The sequence below is a fragment of the Anopheles darlingi genome, chromosome X (assembly GCF_943734745.1).
Source record: "Anopheles darlingi chromosome X, idAnoDarlMG_H_01, whole genome shotgun sequence".
NCBI classification, from domain to species: domain Eukaryota; kingdom Metazoa; phylum Arthropoda; class Insecta; order Diptera; family Culicidae; genus Anopheles; species Anopheles darlingi.
In genome coordinates this window covers 3,548,999-3,574,597 of record NC_064873.1, presented here as the reverse complement: position 1 = coordinate 3,574,597, position 25,599 = coordinate 3,548,999, and the positions used below count along the sequence as shown (strand labels likewise).

General features: G+C 52.4%; 4 protein-coding genes across 7 annotated transcripts in view; 2 read left to right on the top strand and 2 right to left on the bottom strand.

Annotated features, from left to right (window-relative positions):
* The window catches only part of LOC125956048 (mucin-19-like), a 46,470-nt gene extending 27,889 nt beyond the window's left edge, over positions 1 to 18,581 (top strand). The window contains exons 2-14 of the mRNA XM_049687569.1: positions 13,179 to 13,236; positions 13,358 to 13,430; positions 13,530 to 13,570; positions 13,674 to 13,862; positions 13,937 to 14,005; positions 14,195 to 14,444; positions 14,709 to 15,700; positions 15,808 to 16,042; positions 16,116 to 16,316; positions 17,292 to 17,354; positions 17,444 to 17,739; positions 17,826 to 18,234; positions 18,539 to 18,581. Coding sequence (XP_049543526.1) covers positions 13,179 to 13,236; positions 13,358 to 13,430; positions 13,530 to 13,570; positions 13,674 to 13,862; positions 13,937 to 14,005; positions 14,195 to 14,444; positions 14,709 to 15,700; positions 15,808 to 16,042; positions 16,116 to 16,316; positions 17,292 to 17,354; positions 17,444 to 17,739; positions 17,826 to 18,234; positions 18,539 to 18,581 — 2,919 coding nt within the window. The remainder of the gene's footprint in view (positions 1 to 13,178; positions 13,237 to 13,357; positions 13,431 to 13,529; positions 13,571 to 13,673; positions 13,863 to 13,936; positions 14,006 to 14,194; positions 14,445 to 14,708; positions 15,701 to 15,807; positions 16,043 to 16,115; positions 16,317 to 17,291; positions 17,355 to 17,443; positions 17,740 to 17,825; positions 18,235 to 18,538) is intronic.
* A 545-nt stretch (positions 18,582 to 19,126) lies between these two features.
* Positions 19,127 to 19,687, top strand: LOC125955994 (forkhead box protein G1-like). Its single transcript, XM_049687438.1, has one exon. The coding sequence runs from the start codon at positions 19,127 to 19,129 to the stop codon at positions 19,685 to 19,687; it is 561 nt and encodes a 186-aa protein (XP_049543395.1).
* Positions 19,688 to 20,109: 422 nt separating this feature from the next.
* On the bottom strand, positions 20,110 to 24,727 carry LOC125955644 (structural maintenance of chromosomes protein 3). The gene is made up of 6 exons (XM_049686786.1): positions 24,631 to 24,727; positions 24,454 to 24,568; positions 24,239 to 24,378; positions 21,765 to 24,151; positions 21,449 to 21,680; positions 20,110 to 21,356 (listed from the first exon to the last, which is right to left on the bottom strand). Exons 1-6 carry the CDS (start codon positions 24,643 to 24,645, stop codon positions 20,640 to 20,642), a joined length of 3,606 nt encoding a protein of 1,201 aa, XP_049542743.1. The 5' UTR covers positions 24,646 to 24,727; the 3' UTR covers positions 20,110 to 20,639.
* A 561-nt stretch (positions 24,728 to 25,288) lies between these two features.
* LOC125955829 (transcription factor btd) overlaps positions 25,289 to 25,599 on the bottom strand; it is a 3,435-nt gene continuing 3,124 nt past the window's right edge. For all 4 annotated transcript variants that reach the window (XM_049687075.1, XM_049687084.1, XM_049687093.1 and 1 more), the window contains exon 5: positions 25,289 to 25,599. This exon is cut by the window's right edge and continues 263 nt beyond it. The gene's annotated coding sequence lies outside the window, so the exon portion shown is untranslated.

The following is a 25,599-nucleotide window of genomic DNA, read 5'->3' as shown; positions in this document are numbered from 1 at the left end:
GGCGCTGGCCAGCAACCGAAACAGAGCAATGCAATGCAATGCAATGCAATGCAGAGAGAGTGATTATTGTTGGCGTCTGCGTCGTTCTGGCGACGGTTGGAGGGGGATGATTTCCCCCGGGGGGTGGGGGCGTGCACGCGAGCGCAGTTTTTCTACTTTCCAATCGTAATTGTATCGCGTTCGCTCGCTTCGGCGAACGTCATCGTCACCGAACGGAAAAGCTGCGCGCGTAAAGACCAGAGCACCCGAAACACAGAACATGCATTAGCGTAAATGGAAGAGCATGAGGAGAAGGAGAGAAAGGTCGAGAAGGAGGAGGAGGAGGAGGAGATTTGCGCCAACTACCAGTACCAGAAGCAGTAGTAGTAGCAGTACAACTGTTGTGCATTCGATGAATCCGATCCGGGATATAATGGGAAAAATATTTTGCCCTTATTTATGGAACGAACGAACAGCGAGAGAAAGCGAGAGAGAAAGAGAGAGAGAGAGAGAGAGAGAGAGAGAGAAAGAGAGAGAGAGAGAAAGGAGGGAGGGGAACGGGGTCGGTGGCGGGGTATAATCCGGTGCCAGCACGCACGGATGCGGATATATTTCCCAGCATTTCCCAGCGCATTTCCACCGCCTCGCTACTGAGCTACCACATATCATTATGTGTACTAACCCGGTTTGTACTAGCCTCGATCTATCCTATCCTATAGCAGCAACCTTCGCACCGCGCTGCCCTCTCCCCTCCCCTACCCCGTTACCGTTGCTAACCCTTGCTGGGGATAAGGGACGCGATTCGAGATTAGAATCGAGGTCGGCCGCTCTGCTCGATGTCCCGGATCTTTATGGTGTCGATAATGGGTCACCATATCGATCCTATATCTGGCGTGCGTGTGTGTGTGTGTGTGGTGTATTGGCGTCCACTATCCGCTACGCAAACAACTTCCCAAACCCTTAGCTCCCTTAGCAAATCTCTCTCGCGCTCGTGCTCGTGCTCGCCATTCCAGCGCTACATAAAATATTGCTTCGACGCGTGTGCCGAGGGTGGGGGGGTGGTAGGGAGTGGGGGAGGAAAGAAGGAAGGGAGGCAGGCAGGCAGGCAGGAGAACAGGTTGCGGAATTTATGAGTAAACATAATCGGGCGCATTTCGGCTAGGAAAATATTTTTCATTTCAATTAATGTAAGTAACGCACCACCACCACCACTGCCACCACTGCCACCACCACCAGCATCCATCCAACCCCCCCGCTGACGATGGAATCCTTGCCTGAAGTGCCACTGCAATTGCCCTTTTTGCCAGGCCAGTCATAGTCATCATAACTCCACCAGTCACGGCTCACGCCACCAGCCACTGAGTGCCGCCGGAAGGGAGGGAAGGGAGGAGGGGTGTGAGGGACGGGAAGGGGGGGAGGGGGCAAATTATCGAGAGAGAAAATGTTTTTCGCTTCACGCTTTCGCGCACTTTCACCCTCGTTTTCTCTCTCTGTCACTGACACACACACACACACACACGCGAGCGCTGGCACGCTGGCAGTAGTAAAAGTGGATGAGTGGGATCGATGGGGGGTTGGAGGCCCATCGAACGTTTGGTCGATTGGATTAATTGCAGTGGACACTAATGGAAGGAAAACATTTTCCTCTCTCGGGCGAACCTTGAGCGAGTCTCCCACGGGTCCCCAACGGGGTGGATGCCGGGCCAGCCGGAGTGCGCCACCACCCCCATCTGCCATCCCTCGCATCCCTCGCATCCTCCTCGCTGAGCTCCCCTGGAAGTAGTTTCTCATATTTCCGCGCCACGTAATCACCTTCTCTAGTGCGACAAGCAGTTGGAATCCAAAGCCCGAATAGCCCGAATGACGGGCCCACCGGACAACGGATCTCCGTGCCCCGCGTCATGCTGTTGCCGGTTTCCGGCAGAAACGGAAGCGGAATTGAACATCAACCTGCCTTGCGACATGTCCTTGAAGGGAAAGGATTGCTTTTGCAATCGCGCATTGAGTCGAGTTGAGAGAAATAAATTTTACGACAGGCCAGACCGAGCTTCGGTCCGGGCTCTGAGAAGAGCAGCAGCGACGTGTTGTTGACGGCGCGGACCGACCGGACCGAGCGACGAACGTCGTAAAACGGATCACCAAAGATTGTAAGCGGATAAGTTTAAGCTTGAGGTCAATATTATTGCAGTTTTCCCACCGCGCATCCCATCGTGCTTTTTCCCCGTGGTCCCGTGGCCCCAGAGTGTGTGATCGTGGTCGGGCGTGGTTTTATTATTAAAGCCGGAAGCCCGGAGTCACCGAAAGGATCGGATCATCGTTCAGCAGTTTTCAAGGTCTTCAAGTTTTTTGGTGCCAGGAGGGATTCAAGTTTTCTGGTGCAAGAGAGTTAAAGTAATGGCTTGGGCGCATCCAAAACACACACACACACACACACACACACACGGAGACGACGAGGACGATGCAAACATTATTATCCCTTGGGGTGAATCTCTGCTTTCACTCTAATCCATCTTCGCTACTCTGATGGACGGCAAGACGCATGAGAGGTTGCTGCAGCTTCAAGAAAAGAGTCTTCAAGTGTCTACCATTAAACAGAACCCCCCCCCCCCCCGCGCCGGCCCGTCTGTTCCTCCTCCTGCTCCTTCTGCTCCATCTTTGTCTCTTTATCCGACCTTCACGGGGCTCCTAAAAAACGACCCACAAACACACACACACACACACAAATGCGCACGCTGAGAGATAAAGAAAGAGAGAGAGAGAGGGGCATGTGGGTGCCACCACCAGAGTGTAGTGCTTGTAGTGGTGGTAAAATGGGAAAATCCTTTCAGCCCAGCCCAGCCCAAAGGACCCCGGATGGGAAATAGTTTCGAGATTCGAAACTATGGTCCCTCCCCCCTCCCCCGCCCTCTGGCAACCCCCTTTGTACCAACCAAGCACCCACCAGTAGTTGCTTGCTGTCAGCTCGGGCAATTTACAGCAGATCAAGCAGCAGTCCCGCTGGCTGGTACCGCTAGGTGTCCCATTTGTCGCTCCACCACCCCGTGCCACCAGCCCCCTCCCCACCCAAATTCATTCCCCCCCCCCCCGCACCGCCCGAAAGGGGAGCGACTGCACAAAAGATCTTGAAATAATTTGAATTAAGGATAATTTAATTATCTATTTTCAAGCATGACTGCATGAGGAGGAGGGGGAACGGGGCGAGGGGGTAAGTGTATCTCTGTGTGGCGTGAGGCGAGGGAGTGAAATCGTAAGGGCGGGGAAAGAATCGAATTCGCAGAGGTTGATCTGCTGCTGCTGCTGCTGCTCCGTAAGTCAGAGCCAGAGAGTCAGAGTTCGGGGTTTCGCCAAACACCCCAAACTAACCCCCTCCCCAACAGACGTACGATGACGTCGATGATGATGACGACGATGATGGTGATGATGAAATGGTACCAGCGAAGACGAAGGTTAAGAGCCACACCATTGTAGCCCGTTTTTGCTGTCTGAGGCTGCCAGGATGCGCTCTCTCTCTCTCTCTCTCTCTCTCTCTCTCTCTCTCTCTCTCTCTCTCTCTCTGTCTCTTTCTTTCTCTCTCTTTCTTCTTCTCAGCACAAGCGGCGCCATTTCTTCGGCCTCAACCATCCATCCAAATACACTATCCGCTGCTGCGATCCCCATCTCCATTTGGGATGCATCCCTCTCCCCCCCCTCCTTCCTTCACAACAGAACAGCAAGCAAGTGAGGCGCGTAGTTGGTATGCCGGATGCTTGCCACGCTCGAACGCCACCAAGGCTCGTAGAAATCCGCCCCGCTCCTCTTGTAACCCACCGTCGCCGGCGGCGGCAGCAGCCCCTTTAATTAGGTGAAATTTTCCAGCTCATTGCTCGGCGGCGTCGGCGACGGCGACGGCGACTGTGACTTTAGTTGGGGCCTTGGCGCTCGTGTTTTGCTCCAAGCCAAGTCCAAGACTCCGCTCTATCCGAGTAAAGGGGGTGGAAAGAAGGGAGGGGTGAAGGTGAAGGCCCTCCCCTCCAGGCCGAAAAACGCATGAATGGGTTGTAAACTATTAGAGGCTGACTGAAAAAGTAGCATTCCCCAGGACGCGGAAGCGAAACAGAGGCTGAAGGCTGAAGGATACAACCCCCCGCCGAGCGGGGAGGGATGGAGTGCCGTACGCCACGCGCGCACACACACACACACACACACACAGGCCCTTTAGCTCCCCGGCAGCGGATATCAGGCGGAAACATGCAAAAGCACAGCACGTGATGCTTAGTCACGCGTTCGAGCGATTCTACGATGGTGCTAAGGGATGAAATAACCCCCCTGCTCCGCCGGGCTGATGGAAGGGTTGGATGGCGAACAGGCCAAACACGGGGGTTAGCGGCTTAATCTTTCCAGCATTTCCGGGCGACGTGGTGTCTTCGCAACTTTTGCGGCACCATCTTTCGGGTGCGTCTCCAGTGGTGTGTGTGTGTGTCGGGGTGCCTGTTGCCAGAATGGCAGAACGGGGCAGCGGGAGCGTCCCTAGAGCGTCCCTTAGCACGCACATACACACACACACACACACACACACAGGTATAGAGCCGCCACCCGCCACCAGAAGCCAGAAACGATCGGTTTTTGGCGGTGGGCAATTGAGGACCATGGTTGGCCACCACACCCCCTACCCCCTTTCTCTGCAACCCTCCCCTACCTCGCTAACCCACGCCAAAGCGGGGAGGAACGGCGCGGCGCACGCTACACATGATTAGACACCCGCTTTGCGCTACGTGCCTCCTATTCTGCTCTTTGTGCTTCCGTGCGTGTGTGTGCTTCTGTGTGTGTGTGTGTGTGTGTGTGTGCGCTCTCGCAAGTGTGCGCTTTCAGCCAGCAAAACTTTCCACTTAATCGCTAGCGACTCGAAGACGAAATGCCCGAGCGGTGGTTCGATCCCCGCCCGGTTGGTTGGTTGGTTGGTTAGGATCAGCGCAAAAGCATCATCCCTAGCATAGCGGGGGACGGGGATGATGGCGAGTCGTCCCCAACAAGGGGGAAAGGGATGATTCCGAATGAAGCGAAATTCGTCGGGCGGGAAGGGCGAAGGACTATTGTGCTGCCGGGTATGGAGACGAATTGGCACACACACACACACACACACACACACACACACACACACACGGCACTGGGATCCAAGGAGGAGTGCGTCTGGTACCAGCCAGCCAGCCAGCCAGGTCTGATTTGACTTCCCAAAAACCGACGACGACGGACGACGATGACGGTGGTGATCACCGCGCGGGTCTATAATTAGGTTTCTTGGCATTAAAGACAAGATGCTTTCGCTACCACTACTACCACTACTACTACTATCAGTGCGAGCGACACCCCCCGAAAAGGGAAAGGAGGTTAAGGGAGGCAGGACGACAAGGAAACGACGCGCTTAAACGTTATAGCCCCGGTCCCGTATCCGGCAAGACGCCCGGAATGGCGCTTAGGCGCTTGCACGCCGCATTAGACCGGGTGCTGAGATTTGTTGCTGTTGCTGTTGCTGTTGTTGTTGTGAAGTTGGCTTCAACTTTAACGCGCGAACGCGAAACACCCTTAGCGGGATCACAACTCGCGCGACCTTCACTATAGTGTTGTGAGCATGTGAAATGGATGTGGATTTCCTAACGCAATCGTTGAGTATTGTGTTAGCGGGTGAAGACGAGAAGACGAGAGCATGCTCCTATGGTATGGGTAGTAATGGCCAGTGGAACGAATCGCTTCTAGCACAACAACTGCCCGGCCTAGAATCGGGCCAATCGGAACTCGTACACACACACACACACCTACACAACGCACACGATCTGCTGCTGCTGCCAATCAAGCAGCCGCCTCGCCCGCAGTCAATATTTTTTTGTGTTCATTCCTCCGAACCGAATGTGAGGTGGTGGGTGGGGCGCGCAGTACCTTCCACGCCATCTACACGCCATCAATCATCAGCAGCAGCAGCACACACACCTGCAAGCGTCATGGCCGATGGCCGATCACCCGTAATTGTAATTAGTATTCCCTCGATTATTGGGCCCCCGTACCCGGAAGGTGGTGGAGGAGGAGAAGGAGGAGGCGAATCCAGGACACCTTCTTCTTCTTCTTCTATTCGTCGGGGAGTTCGTCACGCCGTATCAGCAGCAGCAGCAGCAGCAGCGGTGTTGGTGGCGAGAAGCGAGATAAATTAATGCTCTGCCTCCCCGCAAAAAAAAACCGAAAGAAAGGAGAGTGAAGGCCCCCGGGGGATCGGGGGTTGGAAGGATCAAACAAACAATGTTGGGCGCATCTAACGGCTGCTGCTTGTCGTGGACTATGGACCACGCTGCTCCTCCCTCCCTTTCGTCCATACCACTAATCGATCAGTTGCAATTGGTGGTGGTGGTGGTGAGGATGGTGGTGGTTCAGGGTGCGCACATTCACTTCATAATTAATTATCCCTTCTATCCCGCCCCTAAGGTCACATTCCCCCCTCTCCCCTTCGCCGACCACATTTGACGCCTCGCGGAGCAGAAAGGGAAAAATAAAATTGAAAGATGGAGACGGAGACGGAGAGCGAGGGGGATGGAGGCCGCGGAACGCCTGGTTACTACTGCTTCATCAATCGGCTCGGCGCGATGACGACGCGGCGCTGCTGCTGTTGCTGCTGCTGCTGCGCGTCTGAATAATTAAAGCAATTTCACTCCATTAAGGGATAAGGGAGGGGGGTGGTACACCCGGCCAAACGCCAAGCCAAGAGCAGAGCAGAAAAAAAAAAGAATCCCAAAGAACCAAAAGCGAACCCCCCAAAAAATGGGGATCCGAACCGCCGCAACCCCCGCACCGGGGTGGAGGAATGCAATTTATCGAAGGCGCCGCCCTCGGCAGCCGTCGGTCCCGGGCACTTGGCAGGCAGGCAGGCTGGCCAAGCCAAGCCCAGGCCGCCAAAAGTGCAACCGAACTGTCCGCCACCGGATCCGGTCCGCTGCGACCGAGCGGAAACTGACCGAACGGCCAGGGAGTACTCGCAGGGGGAGGGTTGGGGGGGTCGGAGGGTACACGACAGCGGAAAGCGCAGAAGAAAACGACGACAACAAAAAATAACGCCATCACGGCCATCAGGGGGGAATGGTGTGTGAGCAGAGGAAGATGGACAATAATTCATCCCCCTCGCCCCCCTCCGGGAACGGGGGAAGGTAGGAAAGAAAGAGTTGTGTGGAGGAAACGTCTGCTGCAGTCGGCCAGATAGCAGTCCGTCCGCCGGAAAACGGGGCAGCAAAAATTATAATTAATTACAAAATCGCCTCTCCGCCATCACCACCACCACCCCTGCTGGATTGGAAGGTAGTGAATCGAATTGGCGCGTCGCCCTCGCCGTCGTCGTCTGTGCGACCGGCGGAAACCCATCGTTGTCGTCGTCGCCGCGGGAACAACAACCGGTTACAGTGTTTATCAATATTTTTGCACTTTTCACGCCCGGACCATCGCGCCAGGACCATCGGGGCTTACAGGGGAAGCCTTGAAGGGGGGGGGGGGGGCTGCAACCGGAGGCCGGTGTGGCTGACCGGTTTTTTTGTGAAGGTTTTACTGCTCTACTTGTACACTGCCACTGTCAGGCCTTGACACACACACACACACACCCCTTCTTCACACCCTATTCGCTCTTTAACTCTCTCTGTTTCTCTCTCTCTCTCTATCTCGAGCGAGAGAGAGAGACTCCCCTGGATATCGTCCGATAATGGGACCGATGGATCCTTTAAGACACGGGATGGCTTAGCAATTGGTGGGGTGGTTTCTTAAAAACGCACCCCCAACCCCCAATCGGTCCCCTTCAGCCCAAATAAAACACGAAGAAGCAACCATTACCACACCCTCCCTGGTGGTGGTGAAAGGAAGGAGTTCTTCACACAAAAAGGCGTCCTTGTATTGCCAGTTAATAGGCAACCAGTGGGGGGGTTGGGGGAGGAGGGATAAATCTGGTGGGAGGTGTAGCGATCGAGAAAATCTGGTTGTTTGTGGCGGGGCGGATTCACCGGCGGATTCTCACACCCCCCGGGACGTCGCTGTCACGTCAAGAGCGGCGCTGTCACTGTTCTCTCCCTTCCCCACAAGAGGGTGCAATTTGGACAGAGAGAAAAAAGGGGGGAAAAAACGGAGAAGCACATTAACAACAGCACAACACAGTCTTTGCAACCGAGGCCTGAAAGTCATGGCGGGCATGACGAAGGCAAAAAAAAGGCTGCGCATTCCTGCTGCTGCTGCTGCCGTTTCCGGTCCGGTGTACACCAATAGCCAGCAGAGGGGGGGGGTCCCAACAGCTGGGACCAATAGGACCAATAGGCCTCGGTAAAGAGATCGACGCGAGATTTGAGCTGCATCATTCAGTCATTGCAAAATCCGTCGTAAAACTCCTCGCAGAGGGTTTGGGGGAGGAAGGAAGCAGTGGTGACAGATGACAACTATTGTTTTGTATTGTCGTGGGTAGTCGTGGGTAGAGATTCTTTAGAGCTTTAAGTCTCGGCACGCGATAGACCGCGATTAAAGTCAACCAGCCATCACTACCACCAGCACCAACAACAACAGCAACAACAACGAAATTAGGGTCCCGAGCTCACAAGGCTCCGGCGCGCCCTGGCCAGCACACCAGACCGATGTTCATTTTCGCGCATTCCCGGATCCTGGTTTTTGTTGTTTCCGCAACGTTTTTTGTTCTGTTTGAAAACCTCTTTGTTTTTATGTTTTTTTTTGGGTTTTTGACTCTCCTGTAACACCTCTCACTGGTGTTGCTCACGGACTCCGGCAGGACTCGCCACGGTTTTTTTTTCGCGAAAAACCTTCACCGTCGCCAACGCCAACAACGACGCTCCGGTTCCTGTTCCTGTTCCTGTGTGTGTGTGTATCGGTACCGCTGACAGGGTTTTAATTATAGTAAAAGAGCCCACTCACTCTCTCTCACTCTTCAGTTTCGGTGGTGGAAAAGGGGTGAACGAGGAGGCGAAGAAAATTAAGAAAAAGTCCCCCACCACCACCACCACCACCACCCCCACCATATGATGGTGTACGAAATCGAAGTCAGCAGCGCTCGCTGTTTGGCTCCGTGTGTTTGATTTATTTGCCCGTCATTTTGCGGAGATCCCCCTCGACGAGGGAGGTGGGGATGGTTGTTGGTGGTGGAATGGAAATTACTTGGCGCAATTTTTCGCGACAGGTGAAGGGCTGGACGGAGGAGGAGGAGGAGGAGGAGGAAGAGGAGTAGGAGCCTGGCAACGGGGTTTTGTTGCTCCGATTCGTTTCGATTCGTGGCGCCAACTCGCTAAATTAACTATCGAGAGTGAGAGCGAGAGAGAGAGAGAGAGAGAGAGAGAGAGAGAGAGAGAGAGAGAGAGAGAGAAATGAGGGGTGGGAAAGGGGGAGATGAATTTTAAAAAATGATTCATTTGCGAGACTTGGCGAGGGTGTTGAAACGATTGCAACCTGCGCCAAGGACATGACGAAGGGATGTAAGTGTGTGTGTGCGTGTGTGTGTGTGATTGCTGCTTAAGACGTTCGCCCTCTGCTGCGCTTCATCCCGGGTAGTTGATTGATGAAGAAGAGTCTGCGTCATCGCACGCGTACACACACACACACACACACTCCGATGAGATGGAGGATCGTCATCCTTCCCTCGAGTCTTTCTCGAGTATGCTAGAGAAAAACATGAAAAGCTGGAGTGAGGGAGGTGGGGGGCATCGAGATGCTCCAGAAGGGTTCGCAGAAATTGATCGTAGCAAAAAGAAAAAAAAATACAAACACCCCAAACGCACCCCCCACGGGGAGCACCGGAAACCGGAAGTGGTAGATTGTTTTAAAAATTGAACATTTTCCGTTCGCCTTAATCATGTTTTGATCTGATCTTTGCTAATTTTCTACCTTCGGTGATCTATTCCCTTCTCATCACCAACGTCATCATCATCAACATCGTCATCATCATCATCATCATCATTATTAGGGGCGTTCAGTATCCAAAAATATAACTCGCAATTGCCATCGCAGCGCCATCTCTCCGCGATCGATCGTCCAGTGATCCAGATGCAAGGTTCAGCCCTGAGTCAGCACACATACACTCACACACACACACATCCACATAAAAACTACACAGACACACGGTACGACTCGAGTATCGGCATGCAGCAGCAGCAGCGCTCGGAGCCTCCGCGTCAGTCGTCGTCGTCTCGTCCGTCGGAATGCCACCGCCAGACTGTGTGTGTGTGTGCAGCAGTAGCAGCAGCAGCGGGACGAGCTGGCAGTGGCTTCGTTCGGGGGCCAATCGGCCCCACTCGTGGCCGAGAGGCGGGACTCGACTCGACTCGACTCAGAGGCGGATCCGAATCCAGTCGGCCGCGACCGCCACCGAACTTCCATCCCCCCCAAAGAAGTGGGTGGCGAGCGCCCACTGCCTGCGTCTGCGCATCACGCCACACATCCTGGCGACCACACTGGTTGTCTCGCTCTCGGTTGTCAGCAAAAGTGCACCCCCCCCCTCCATCCCCCAGACACCCCCATCCCTTGCATTTGTTTCAAGAACTGCACCAGCAGCAGCAGCATCAGCAGCAGCAGCTCAGCGTTGTTCAGCTTTCGGGCTGTTAGCGATTAGCTGAGGAGCCCACCAGGGACTGTGCACCTTGTGCACCGGGAGTCTCCTCTTCCCTCCACTACCCTTAAGGACTCCCTCTCGGGTGTCCGCTAGTGCTGAGCGATGCTAAGTCAGCTACCTCCCCAATTTCTGCTGAGCGAATCCTCCCCTTATTTTCTGCTCTGGCGGGGGGGGGACTGGGCTCCAAAAAAACCCCTACGGTGTCCAAGCCCATCAGCCGCGCCTCCGCGTTGCCTCCGCCTTGTTTTTAGCCTGCTGGGGAAGTTCGTCGCATCAGCACCAGCAGCAGCTCACTTCGGGACGCATTGAAAACACTCCCGAAAGGAGTCGGTCCAGAGCCGAGACTCGGGTCGGGCCGGGTCGGTCGGGTTGGGCGGTCGGGTCGGTCGGTTGGTCGGAAAAACGGGACAAACTCCACTGCTCGAGTGCTCGATGGCCGACTGCTGGCCTGCCAGTTGCCAGCGAACCACGAGTAGTGCACGAGTGTAGTGTGTGGACGTACGGGAACTACGTGACGGTATAGCTTCTGGGTGTTCCCACCCCCCTCCCTCAGCCTCCAACCCCTGCCAACTGCCCCCTCCCCTCGCCCCCTCCCCACCTGGGGGGCCTATTTCACTCGAGTTAATCGGTCTAACCGCTTCATGCGCTCCCACTGCTCGTTCGAACCTAGTGCCGACGCGACACACACACACACACACACATACACGTGTGTTTATATACGCACACACACACACACACACACACACGCTCTAGAGAGCTCTCGCTAGCGCGAAGAATCCCTTGTTAGGTGAGTAGTGTGTCCAATCCAGTAGTGCCAGTGCCCTCCTCCCCCTTCCCTTACATCGCCCCCCGCCCACCCAGGCAGGCTGTGTTCGGGGGTACCAAATCAACTATCAACCGACGCTGTCGCTGAGCTGACGTCAACATCAAACGGGGAAACGGAAACCACCCCCCTCCCCCCCTAAGCCTGCGTGCATGCGTGCGTGCGTGAGCGAGTCTGTGTGTACGTGTGTGTGTGTGTTTTCTCTCGCGAGGGTCTCAGCACCATCGTCATCAGCAAGTGCAACAAATGCTGTAAAACCGGCCATTCAACATATAGGTCTTTTTCGCCCCCTTCCCCTTCCATTTTCAACCCTTCTCCTTCACCGCACCTACTGTCACCCCGCCGCCCCCACAACGATTTTTCTCCCTCGTTAAAGGGGTTGTGGAAGAAAAACTGATGGCGATCACCCACCCCCTCCCTCTGTTTCAGCAAATTTAAATTTTGAAGGATACCCACTACCACCCACCCACACACACACATATCATGGCAACACAACGGAAGGACACCACCGGAAGGTACCTTCTTTTCCCGAATTTCCATTTTTAGCAACAGCAGCAGCAGCAGTCCCGGTCCCGGACAACGCCCTCGAGAGAGTCGCGGATCGGTGCACTCTGTGGCGGGGTGGGGGAAGGGGTGGAGGGGTGCTCTATGGGGTTGATAAAGGGTTGCGGCTGCTCGCCTTCCCCTACAAGTGGCATTTGTCAGCCGTCTGAGGCGTTGGAATTAGTTCCGTTGTGCGTTAATACTATTACTACTACTAGCAACAATGTCCATGGTCTTCCACTGACTCGTCACCCCACCTCACACGGTTACATATCTCTTGAAGCACTTGAAGCGATCGTTTGCATCTAGGTTCGATGCAGTTAGACCTGTATGGCCTGTTTGTACTACTAAAACTTGCTAGCTTTAGTGTTGTTAAGTAGATGGCTCTGCGTCGCTAAGGTTGCCGTCGGTATAAATGCATTCTCCTTCTTCCATCGTCGTTTGCAGGTAAAAGAAGACAATTTGTAGCCACCCTTGTTCTCTACTAGTAGTAGTGGTAATATTAAATAGAAAAAGAGAGAGCGAGAGAGAGAAAGAGAGAGAGATAGAAAGAGAGAGAAAGAGAGAGAGAAAGAGGCGGTTAGGATGTAGGGTGTGCACCGGTGGAGCGACGCATCCGGTGGGTACGGCCCCCCGCCTGCGCGAGCTATGCGCCAGTGGTCCTCGCTGCCCAGCCGTGACCACACCGCCATCCGATCGCCACTACCGGCCCATCATTCTATGGAGTCATCGCTGGTCAGGCGCAACCGAACCAGCACCGACCACGCCGCTAGCAGCAGCAGCAGCAGCAGCAACAGTAACAACAACAGCAAGAACAACAAGCTCAGACCGAAACCGAAACAATCGTCCGACTGCAGCCGGCAGTCCACACGGCCAGCAGCCCCGACCGTGGGTCCTGTTATGAGAGACCGGACCACCGGTAAACCAGTGCCAGCAGTGCCAGTGTCTCGCTTACCTACCGTCCACCAGTCTGTCAGCAGCAGTATCGTCAGCAGCAGCAGCAGCAGCAGCAACAGAAGCAACCAGGGTAACGTGGCAAGCTTGTACGAACTGCGGCATTTACGCAGCCAAAACCGAGGTCAACAACCCGGACCGATCGAAGAAACGATCGTTAGTTCCACTTCGATCAAACCACCAGCAGCAGCAGCGGCGGCGGCGGCAAAGTTGGCGGCGGCAACGGTAACCAGCAGCCAGCTCGCCAACTATCACCACCAGCAACACCAGCAACACCAGCACCACCAGCATCACCGTACCAACTCCTCCTACAGCTCCTATTCGACCGGATTGAAAGGTAGCGTCGGCCTCAGCGCCATCTTCACTGATCTAACTGACATCTTTTGTTCCGCTCTTTACCCTCGCTCCGTGCGTGTCTGTGATCTGTTGGCGTGTCGTGGATTGGTGGATATTCGTAGAGTCCAGCAAGTGCCCCACGCCCGGCTGCATCGGACTTGGTCACGTCACTGGCCTTTACTCGCATCACCGCAGGTGAGCTACGTGCTGCTCAGCACCCTTAGGTGCCCCATATACCCTCTCTAACCTTTTCTTTGTATGTATTTGCGCGTGTGTGTGTGTGCTGTGCACTAGTCTGTCTGGATGTCCACGACGCGATAAGGTATCCTCCGAGTGTGAGTAGCTAAGCTGAACACAACTCTAGTAGCCGCCGCGGCCGTCCTGCTACCTTTTCTACTAACACCGCCTTTTGCTCTCTCTCTTTCTCTCTACCGGTAGTATTGGCCCTGCACGAGACCATCTTGAAATGCCCGACACCGGGCTGTAACGGACGGGGGCACGTAAGTGCGGGACGCAACTCGCACCGCAGCCTATCCGGCTGCCCGAAAGCGGCCGCCACCAAGGCAGCCGCCCGTGAGCTCAAGTACCAGAATGGTTTGCTGTTCCGCCAGAAACTCCACAGCGCAGGTGTGTGTGTCAGTGTGTGTGTGTGTTGTTGCATGTTCAGCAGCAGTTTCCTTCTCCTTCTTGCTCATTCGCAGTAATCAACTATCAGCAGCTCAGCGACTACCGTACAGCCGCCCTAGTCACTACAGCGGCTGCCAATAGCAGTAGTAGCAGCAACAGCAGCAACAGCAGCAGCAGCAGTAGTACCAGCAGTAGTACCAGTAGTAGTAGGATAGTAGGTACTCCATCGATCACCACCACTAGCACACTAGCGCGACAGACGGTGTCAGAGGATCTGCGCGAGAAGGAGGCAACCGACAGTAACACCATCTCCACCGCCGGCGACCGAGCAGTGATCAAGACCGAGCAGCACGAGAACGACGAAGAAACCGGTGACATCAGCAGTAATAGTGCGTCTTCCGTTTCCCTCTCGTCGCCTGCCTCGTCCCCGTCTGCCGGCTACTCACCGGCATCCCCTGGTCAGCCCGGCCGAACTCCGACACAACCACAGTCCAGGATGCTCGAAAGTGCGTACGGTGGGCGGGATCAGGAGCTGGCCCGCTACCAGAACCAGATGAGCCACCAGCAGCACCAAGATCACCAGTCACAACAGCAACAGCAGCACCATCAGCAGCAGCAGCAACAGCAACAACAACAGTATCATCATCATCATCTCCATCATCACCACCAATATACGACGCACTACGATGGGCAAGGACAGGGCGGTTCGTATGATCTCGGTTCGTACGCCGCCCGTGCTGGCGCCTACGGTGACCCCTCAGGGGCGGCAGCGGCGGCGGCCGCAGCAGCAGCAGCCGCTGCAGCCGCCGCAGCCGCCACCGGTGCCTTCGATCGCTACGATCCGAGCGGTTACGTTGGCATGCAGAAGAGTGCATCCGTGTACGGTGCGGCGTACGGGAGCCCAGCGGTGGTGCAGCCACCGCCACCCGCTCCCCCACCACTCGGTGTGGACGAGTATGGTGCGGGGGTCCCACCGATGCACGGCGCATCACCGGTGGTGGCTGCGGTGGCCACAACGGCCGCCCTGAAGATGGAGCTACCGGAGGAAGGGAGCACCACGGGGGTACCGCTCTATCCGGTACACCGTCCCGGCTACCACTACGATCCCACCGCCACCTGCACACCGCACCACCCGCAGGGCATCATCCCTCCACCGTCACCCTCCCAGCTGGCACAAACCGCCGGTACCGGCTTCTCGGTTATCAACCTGAGTGTCAAGGTAACGTCCAGTGGGAGTGCCTCGGCGGCTGCTGCTACCAGTGGCGGCTCACTCTGCAACATGGGCTCTCCAGGTGACGGTAATGGCGGCGACGACAACCGTGGTGGTGACACACCGTCATCGACCGCCATCATCGATGAGCTTCACTCGCCGAACGGTGTGTCGTCGTCGTCGGTGCGGGCGTCCTGCGGTGAGGACGGTTCGCAGCCGCCGCCGCCGCCACCGCCGGCCGCCAAGAGCCCGCAACCGGGCACGAGCCCGAAACAGCACTTGGCGAGCCCGCAAGGCCACACACTCGATCTAAGCGTCAGCCGGCTACCGAACAGCTCGACAGCCGCCGCCGCCGCCTCCAGCAGCCCCTCCGCCAGCTATCATCCAGGGGAGGCGGCTGCGGCTGCCTCAGCCTCCGTTGTCGCTTCGGCGGCGATTGCGGCAAGCGTTCGCTCCCCACCGACCGAACCGGTCGACTTTAGCGGCCCATCGGCGACGGCGGCCGGCCGGCCCGGACTGGCGGCTGCCGGGTTCGGCTTCGGTCCGAATCCGACGGCCGGTTACAGCCGCGAGTCCACACCGGACAGTGCCGCCTCGCACTACCTCGAGGGGTACCGGGATCACAGCGGTAAGCAACGAACGCTTAACGTTCTTTCAAACGTTCTCCTTACCGTTTTTGGCTCTCTCTCTCTCTCTCTCTCTCTCGCTCTCTCCTGTCGCTCTCTCCGTGCACAGGGTACAGTCCACACCCGGGCTACGGTATGATGGAGTACGCGAACCCGGGCTACCCGGGCTACACCACCAACTATCAGGCCTGCCCCCCACCGTACGGTCCGTACGCGACGGCCGGTTACAACTCGGCGGCCGCTGCAGCCGCCGCCGCAGCCGCTGCCGCCGCGGCCGGTTCGTCCTGCTACGCCATGCCGCCACCCTCGCACATCCCGTCGCACGACAAGCTGCTCAAGGATGGGTAAGTAATGACCGATCCCGATCCGGATGGTGTGTCCCGGTCCACTAATTTCGCACATTGCGGGGCGTTCCAGCCTCACCGGCGGATTGGTTGGGCGCACCGACAGACAGTACCATCATGCCAGCACCCAGGAGCTCAAGTGTCCGACGCCCGGTTGCGACGGTTCCGGGCATGCGACCGGTAACTACTCGTCCCACCGGAGCCTGTCCGGGTGCCCGCGTGCTACCAAACCGAAGAGCAAACCGCGCGACGGCCAGGAATCGGAACCGCTCAGGTCAGTACCTGCACCCTTTCCTTACACTACATTCTGTGAAGAAAGTATCGGGGAATAGTCGATTTAAATCTGACTGGGCTGTCGCAGCAAGTAAATATTTTTTTCCTAGGTTGGTACAACTACCCTTCATTGTTGTGCAAAGTTTGAGCGGAATCCGTCAACCCGTTTGCGCACAGCAATTTTTTAAGTATGTCAACAGCAGTATAAATGGCGATTTTTTAATCATGGGTGACAATGTTGAACAAAGAATTCGCTTGAAGTTTTGTTTTTGTGAAATTTCGTGTGCCGATGCATTGAAAATGTTGCACAAGGTCTTTGGCAATAATACTCCATCGAAAACTTGTGCATAGAAGTGCTACAAAGCCTTCAAAAGTGGTTGGACCGATGTCACCAGTTCGCCTTGTCTCTGGTCGTTCATTAACGTCCTCAGCCGATGAAAACATCGATAAAGTGGAAGATATGGCGTTCGAAAATCACCATTACAGCTGTTTCATGAACTTAACATATCGGTTCGTAACATTTTGATTGATTTTTTCGGACATGAAACGTGTTGACTCGTTCCAAAAGAAAGGTTTTTTTTTCTATTTTTCGATCTAATACTCAAAAACTATCATCGAGCAACCACCGTATTACCAAGAATTAGTTCCCTGCGACTTTTTTCCTTTCCCCAAAACTCAACTTTCCCCTTCAGGACATCTGTTTTGAGCCGATTTAAGCCATAAAACAAAAATCGCCGCATACTTCTGACATCGACTTACTTAAAAAATTACTGTGCGAAACGGGTTGACGGATTCCGCTCAAATTTTGCACAATAGTAAAGGACAGCTGTACTGACCTAGGAAAAAAAATCTAACTGGATCCGACAGTCCAATCAGATTGAAATCGACTATTCCCCGGTACTTTCTTCACAGAATGTACTTTCTACATCCCCTTTCTCTTTCTCACTGTTTCTCTTCTGCTTCTGCTGCTGATCAGATGTCCGATTCCCGGTTGCGATGGATCCGGTCACTCGACCGGCAAGTTTCTCTCGCATCGCAGGTAAGTACTAAGGTCAGCGTCAGCCTCAGCCGCAGCCTCATCAACATCCTCTCCTCTATCTCGCTGCCCTTTTCGCACACCATACCCAGTGCTTCCGGATGCCCGATCGCGAACCGGAACCGGATGCGCGTAATGGATACGGGCGGAGCGGGCACGGAAGGAGGACCCCATTCCGGGCATTCCTCCTCATTGCATGGGCACGCTAAGCTGAGCGGCCTGAAGACGTACGACGTAGGCCATGATCACGGTGGCGGTAACGTGGCCGACCCGCAGTGGTCCAGCTCCAGCACCACCACTACTACCACTACCACCGCAACCACCGGCCAGACAGGCGCCAAGAAGGCCAAATACTCGGACGAACCACCGTACGGCAAGGCGTACACTGGTAGGTAACGCAACACAACGGGATCTTAACCAACATACCACCACCACCATCCTTTTCATCTCCTATTTGTATCCTCGCCCTGTAAGGCGATATGCTGCTACACCAGTCGCCCTCCCATACGGACCAGCGTCAGTCGGTCTCGGGGGAAGCGACGAACCGGCCGGATACTGGCTCACCCGGTAGCATAGCACAGAGTGTCAGCCCCGGCGGTCACACCCTTCATCACCATCACCACCAGCACCACCAGCTGCAGCAGCATCAGCAGCAGCAGCACCACCACCACCATCACCACCACCACCAACAGCAACATCCTGGTGATGGTTCGGGTGTTGCGACGAGTAGCAGCGGTGGCGAAGATCTGCTGTCGCTCGAGGCCGAGATCTCGGAGCTGCAGCGCGAGAATGCCCGCGTCGAGTCGCAGATGCTGCGGCTGAAGACCGACATCAGCGCGATGGAGACGCAGCTCGGGCATGCCGAACGGGTACGTAAGCTCAGGTTGGTTGAGACGCGCTTAATTCGTTAAACACGGCTACCAATTGGTTCAGGGGCGTTTGCCTTCCTCCCTCTCTCTCTCTCTGTATCTTCTCCCTTCGTTGTGTGTGTGTGCGTGTGTTGTTTTGGTTTGTGTTTGGATTTTTTTTCCAAAGTTTATTTTACAATTTTTCTTACTCCCACTGCCCTTCCACCACCACCACCACCACCAACCCGAGTGTCCATCCGCTTTGCTGCTTTGCCCATAAGAGGAGCCAGTAATAACGCTTACCCCCTCTCCGCCCTCCTACCGATCTGCTGATCGTAGGAAACTGAAGCAACTACGGCTAGCAACCGTGGCAACCATGTAGCGGGCACGTACTACGAGCATCTGCGCAACAACGTCATTAACCTGCTCGAGAACGTGAAGATACCGGCACACGGCACACGGTCATCGTCACCTCCCGCGATATTACCTATCCATAACCTTCAGCAGCAGCAGCAGCAACAACAGCAACAGCACCATCACCAGCAGCAGCACCACCACCCACATCAACATTACCACCAGCAGCAGCAATTGCATCAACATTCGCCCCTGTCCCATGACTCACCGGGCAGTACAAGCGATACGCACGCGCTCAAGATCAATAGTAACAGCAGCAGCAACAACAGCAATAACAACAACAACAGCAAAAGCAACAGCAATAACAATAGCAAATGCAACAACAACAACAATCATGAAGACGATGGAGGAGAGACCGGTGGGCACGGCGGCTGTAGCGGCGGACCGACGCTAACCGATACGAGGACACCGTCCGCGAGTGGTGCCGATGCACATCCGCTGCACATCCCGCTAAAAGGGGACGGGTCACCGCCGAGTGTGACGAGCGGCAGCTCGGACGAGCTGCGCGGGCCAATGGACAGCCAGCCAAGGCCAGTTCGCCAGTTCGACAATTACCTGTCAAAGCTGCAGTCCCTGTGCTCGTCGCAGCCCACCACCGGTAGCGCGGAGCAGCTGGTTGGTTCGCACAAAGAACAACATCATCCCTACCAGCACCTGCATCCTGCACCCCATCAGCATCATCCCCATCCCCTGCAGCATCCCCACCAGCAGCCGCCGCATCTCGGGCACCACCTGGTGGAAGATCAGCATCTGCAACCGCAGCCGCGTTACCATCCGCACCATTTTTCTCCCCATAACATCGGCGGCCAGCCGCCAGCCTCATCCGCATCATCGCCACCGCCACCACCACCACCACCACCACCATCCCTACCACCCTCATCCGCGCTTCCACCGCAGTCGGTGATACACCATTATCAGGCACAGCCCCACCTGCACCTGTACGATATGAATGGGCCGATGTACGGCAACCTCGGGCCATCTCCCGACGTCCGCTCACTGTACGACTCGTTGAAGCTGCCGGGCGTAACCGGTAACGATGTATACGGAGCCCTACCGCTCGCCACCACCATCTAAAGGAAACGTGAAAACTCGCAGCAGCAGCAGCAGACACCACACCGTGGAGGTGCAAGTGCATCCCACGAGGAGCAAGGGAGGAGTGTTGGCACACATACACACATACACAACATGAAAAACACACACACATACACTTCTGTTTGTTTAGTGTTGCGTTCTAGAGAAGAAAAAAAGCCAACATCTAAAAACCCTCGACTCGACTGTTTTACTATCGCAGATAATTGAATGAATTCGGTGCGATTCCGCCACCTTATACAAACTACGCCGACGGACGGTGTCCGGTTCCGGATCGGCAAAGCAGAGGAATAGGCGAGTGTTTTGGGTGCCACGGATTGCCTACCCCCATAGGCGAACCCCGCACTTTGTTTGTACGTCTGCGCTCCAACTGGATGTGATTTGAAATAAAACTGACTACAATCGTCTACTTCATGTTTAGAGTTTATTATTCCATTTACCTTCCTACTTCGCTCCGATACCATTGCCAAAGGGTTGAATTTTGGCAAAGTTCGGGGGTAATAAATCTCATATATCTAATCCTACAATAAAATCCCCCTATACCAACTAGCGCAAGCGATGTGAGCTTGGAACAATCGAATTAAAAGACATACTGCACCTGCCAAACTTCATGAGCATTTCCCTTGGACTAACCGAATGTGCAGAGCGTCGGCTCAAATTCTCGTTGGGTCCTCCTGAAAATCTCATATAATGTGGGCACAGTGTTGCTCTGGTGTATCTATTAGTGTAACTCCTACCAACATTCGAGTGCTTCATCATCTCTTCACCACGTGAGCACGTGAAGAAATCGATTGTTTTGAGTACTGATGCTGGTAGGGATGCTAAATAGTGAATCAAAAGAGTAGGATCACATTAAGATGCTCCTAAAAAATAAATACTAATTGCGCGACGAAACTTTAAACAGCACATGTGAACATTGATACAAGGACAGATGTTTTTAGCCATGCGTTGTATCATCCTCTACGAAGTCACGGGCCACCTCTTTTGTAACGCAATCAACATGGCTTACCTTATTTCGGAAGCGAACGCCATAAAATTTATGCGCCTTTTCCATCAACTCCAGTCGAAATGTCGTTGTTATGAACTGAGCCTTATCGCTGAGCTCATGTATCATATCGGCCACTGCACTGCGATGCTGCGCATCCAACGCTTGATCGATTTCGTCAAACAGGTAGAATGGTGCCGGGTCACACTTTTGGATAGCAAAGATAAGGGCCAGCGCGACGAGTGACTTTTGGCCGCCGGAAAGCTGGTTCATTTCACGCATCTCCGCGTCAACGCCAGTAAACGAGACACGTATACCAATGCCTGTGAATTCGTCCGATGTCTCCACCTCGCGCTCCATATCGTTACCTTCTGCGTCATTTGTTGTGCGTAAAATCAAGTGGCCGCATCCTTGTGGTACCAGCTTTTTGAAAACCTCCGTGAAATTCGCGGCAACCTGCCGAAACGTGAATTGAATTGCTTCGACCTTGCGGGCTTCGAGCAGCTGCATTAGCTCGCAGATCTTATCTTTGCCTACATCGAGCTCTGCTTTTCGCTTGTACAGTTTTTCTTTTTGCTCCGAAAAACTAAGAAACTGATCCAATGCCTTTTTGTTGACGTGGTTATACTTTTTGAGATGTTGGTTTGCTTTTTCTAGTTCTTTGAATAGCTAAAAAAAAATATTACGAAAAACAATTATAGGCAAAAAATTAGTAGCTTCAACACGGCACAAAACATAGGCACACATTTGCGGATACTTACTGATTTAAGTGACATTTTTTGATAGCTCGGATCAACGTTCGGAAGGGCACCTAGCCCGGTTATCTTCTCGGTGCATTCCTCGATCTTTTGATGCAGCATATTTTCTTTTGTTGCCCACTTTTCAATTCGCTTTGAATCTTCTTCCATTTTCTCCTGTGCTTCCTTTTCCTTTTGTATCCATGTTTCGAGCTCTTTTTGTAGCGTTTTCTGCAGCTTCAGGGCATCATTCAATCTAACATAGGAACAAGGACAACAGATATAGTTTAACATAATTCAGCCAAACAGCACCAACGCTATGGAACAGTGATATACTTACTTCCGATCCATGTCTTCCGTATCTGTGAGCACTTTGCGTATTCGTTTCTCTGTCGATACTACTTCATTGCGGCAATTGTTTAGCTGGCGCTTGCGATCTTCAACGGAAATTTCCTGCAGTGCCTGTACTAACTCATCTTTGCGACGGAACAAATTATTTGTTAGTAAATTTTCCAATTTGTTTTTAGTCACTTCCAGCGTCATACGAGCGGTAAAGGCTTCCTTATTTTCCTGGTTTAGTCGCCGTATTTCATCATTCAGCGAATCAACTTCGTGTTGATCTTGGACTGAAAGTTGGGACATGAGTTCTTGGTGTAATTCATTCTCTAAGCCATCCTTGGTGCTATTCATCGCTTCCAAATTCGCCTTGCATTGGGCCAGCGAACGTTCTTTAGGACTTCGAAACCGCTCAATCCTCGATAGTTCATCCTTCATTAGCCGAATGTCGGCCTGTATCTTTTCAAACGCATCTTTTGATTTGCCTTGTTTTGTTTCGGTTTTTTGCATTTCCGACACAACGGAATTTATGTTGCTTTCTGTTTGCTTGAGTTCTGCTCGAAAATCTGAGAGTTCCTTTTCTAGATCCTGAGTTAGCTGTATGAATTCTGAACGTTTTTTCTGCATCTCCAATCGTGACCGAGACGTGTTGAAGTAACCACCCGTTAGCGATCCCTTAGACGAAACTTGATCCCCTTCGAGTGTCACGCAATCAAGGCCAGTACTTTTAGCCAACTCGGTAGCTCTCTCTAAGTTTCTACAAATCAATGTCTTCCCGAATATATAACGAAGCGCCTTATCATATTGTTCTTCATATTTGAGCTTAGATATCATTGGAATTGAATCAGGATCTTCCGGATAATCATGAATTTTCACCTGCAATCGATTCAACGGCATAAATGTTACTTCGCCTGGAAGCTTTTGTTTGTTCATTTCCTTGAGAATCTGTGTGCCAACGCGATCCGATTCCACAATGTGATGAAACAAACGATTACCTGCGGTTACTTCGACCGCGGTGTATATAGATTTGTCACAATTGAAATTCTCGATTACCGGTCCATAGTACGCATTAGCAATTTCTGCATATTGCCCACCACGTTGCTGAAAGTTTTCTAATACTTTACGCACCGAGTCACGCCCATTCAGTATTGGTTTACCAGCCATCGAACGTAACGCTTGATCAGCTTTTGCCAACTCCTCCTTGTGCCCTGATAGTGTTTGAGTTACCGATGTTTCCTTCTTCCAAATATCGTTACGAATACTTTGAAAATGATCTTTTTGCTTTTTCAGCTCATAGAAATGTTTGTTGTGTTCATCAATTTGCACCCGCAGTTGTTCAAATGATTCAGTATGCTCCAAAATTTTGTTTTCTAATTCCATCTGTTTTGCGATATCCTTCTTCAAATCTTCCTGCAGCTTATTTTGATGCGATATTTTGTCCTTTATCTGCCTATTTAGAGACTTTAGCTCCCCTTGAATCCATTTGTCACGCTCTTCTTTTGACGAAAACTGAGATCCACGACCCTGCTTGGCATACAATTCTTTTCTTTTCTGCTCTTTCAGATTTAACTCGCGAGAACATTCTTCCTCTTTGCGACGCATAGCTTCGTATTTTGGCCGCACTTGTTCTAGCTCTTTTTCTTTCTCCGCAATCGTTATTTTCAAGCGCTCCAACTCCTGTTCCGCCCGCTCCTTCGACTTATTATCACCCTGTACCTCATCTGTAAGATCTGATATGGTCAAATCCAACTTGGTTTTTTCTCGCAACAACTGTTGATGCTCAGTGGCCAACACCGATTTTTCGTCTTTCGCTGATACGACCCCCTTTTTAGCATCCTTCAATGCCCTATGAGCCGCCTTTACATTTTCTTGAGCTTTTTGAATTTCTTGAGTCAACAATTTCTGCTTATCCCCGGAAGATTTTCGCTGTACATCCAATTCTTCCTGTTGCTTTTTAGTATCCTTCAATTCCGTTTCGTATATAATATATTCTAGCATTCTTCTGGATTTATCCCACTTTTGATATTCGGATAGTTCTTCCTTCTCTTCCTCCAGCGTCTTTAGCCGATCTTCGATGGTACGGAGGTATTCGGAGATTTTTTCTAATTTACCTTCACTTTCCCGCAAAAGGTTCATTGATTCTTCCTTACGTTCGTCGTACACCCTCGTACCAGCAACTTCACGGAGTAATTTGAGCCGTTGAGAGTCGGGAGCAGTAGCCATTTGATTGATTTTACCTTGTTTGACGATGTAGTATGGATTGGAGTTAGAGAAACCGGCGGATTCCAGCAAGTTCACCACTTCCGATCGTGGTACTACTTTTTTGTTTAAAAAGTATTGATCTTTTTTAGCACCAATAACGCGGCGTAGAAATATTTCATCTTTATCAATCTGTTGAGTAAAATAAAACACAGGTCATACATTAAGCATAACTAACTCCCAAAATACATCCCACACATGGGGGAACCATAATCATACCGGGACACGACTGTCGGAGTTATCGAAAATAATCTCAACATACGCCGACATGGCTCTTGGGCCTGTACCTTCGTGAAGCAACGCTTGTCTCTGCTCTGGTCGTAGATGAGTGAATTCGTCACTGAGGACGAATTGTATAGCTGCAATATCGTCACCGGAACCATTAATCACCATTATATATGATTTATATTCACATAGAAGCACATAGAACATACCATAGAAAAAGTTGCTTTTTCCAGATCCGTTTCGTCCAACAACTACATTGTGACGCTTATCGAAAGGTTCTACCACCGTTTGCTCTCGATAGCTTTTAAAACCTTGTATAATGACCTGATAAACCAAACAGCTAGTGAAACAATTGAAGCTATTGAAGCTGCTGTGGAAAAACTTACCTGTTTGATGTGCATTTTACTATTTAATTCACTTAATTATCAGACACACTGTAGACACAACGCGTACGAAACAAGCGTCTGTTTGGGCGAAGATGCGTGACAGCTTAACAACTGTCAGAATCATTATACCCCGTCAACACACGGCGTCACCGAGAGCAGCGCATAAACACCCAGTGTGCGTTTATGATCGCTCGAGCTTCTCCGTGAGCATTGAAAAGGATTCTCACAACATAAATCTCACTATGAAATCCGTTGGGCGTCGAGTTACCATCGAAACACCAAGTCATATAAATGTTTTGAGAGCTATCCCATTTATTAATAATCGGTAACTATGCAATATTGCAAAAACTATACTGGTTGCGATGTAGATATTTGTTTTCTATCATCACAAGAGTTTTAATTTTTAATCTTATTAGATTACAAATATCCCCGAATTTTGCACTATTTTCCTGGAAAATTTATTTTTAAGCATGAAATGTATCAGTAGTGTTGTTCTCACTGAGCCCCGGTCAAACCGTTGCAGGTCGCTTTGTTTTGTTTTCGAAATCATTCATTTGATAAGGCAGTTCACGTACCAAAAGCTGATGGGCTATCAAGAGTGCATACTTATTTCTTCAACAAAATAACCAAATAGACCGTCCTACTACGGCCGTCATCGTTTTCTTTGGGAATCGTTTTTATTAGTTCATCCGGTCCCCCACCGGGGTTTTAGAATTACATATTAAAAGAATAGAATGGGCCAAACAGAACATTGCACAGAAAGGAGACGCGTTGGTTTTTTTCTTAAGTATGAGAAATTCAACGCGATGCTTTTAAACACATTAACACAAAACTAGAATAGTAAATGAAGCAAAGCCTTGTACACATTCTATTGGCCGATTGGTCGGTCTTTGCTGCTTGGGTGCGACCAAGAATCGCGGGATTCCGATATGTGAGTTGCAGAATTTTGTCCTTATTTATGTTTGCTTT

What these genes read in the sequence shown, in the direction of transcription:
- LOC125955994 (XM_049687438.1), top strand. Translation starts at nt 19,127, where the DNA reads ATGGACAGCCAGCCAAGGCCAGTTCGCCAGTTCGACAATTACCTGTCA.
- LOC125955644 (XM_049686786.1), bottom strand. An exon ending in ACGGAAGACATGGATCGGAA is followed by an intron (nt 21,681 to 21,764) that starts GTAAGTATATCA and finishes TTCCTATGTTAG; the next exon opens with ATTGAATGATGCCCTGAAGC. An exon ending in AAAAAATGTCACTTAAATCA is followed by an intron (nt 21,357 to 21,448) that starts GTAAGTATCCGC and finishes ATTTTTTTTTAG; the next exon opens with CTATTCAAAGAACTAGAAAA.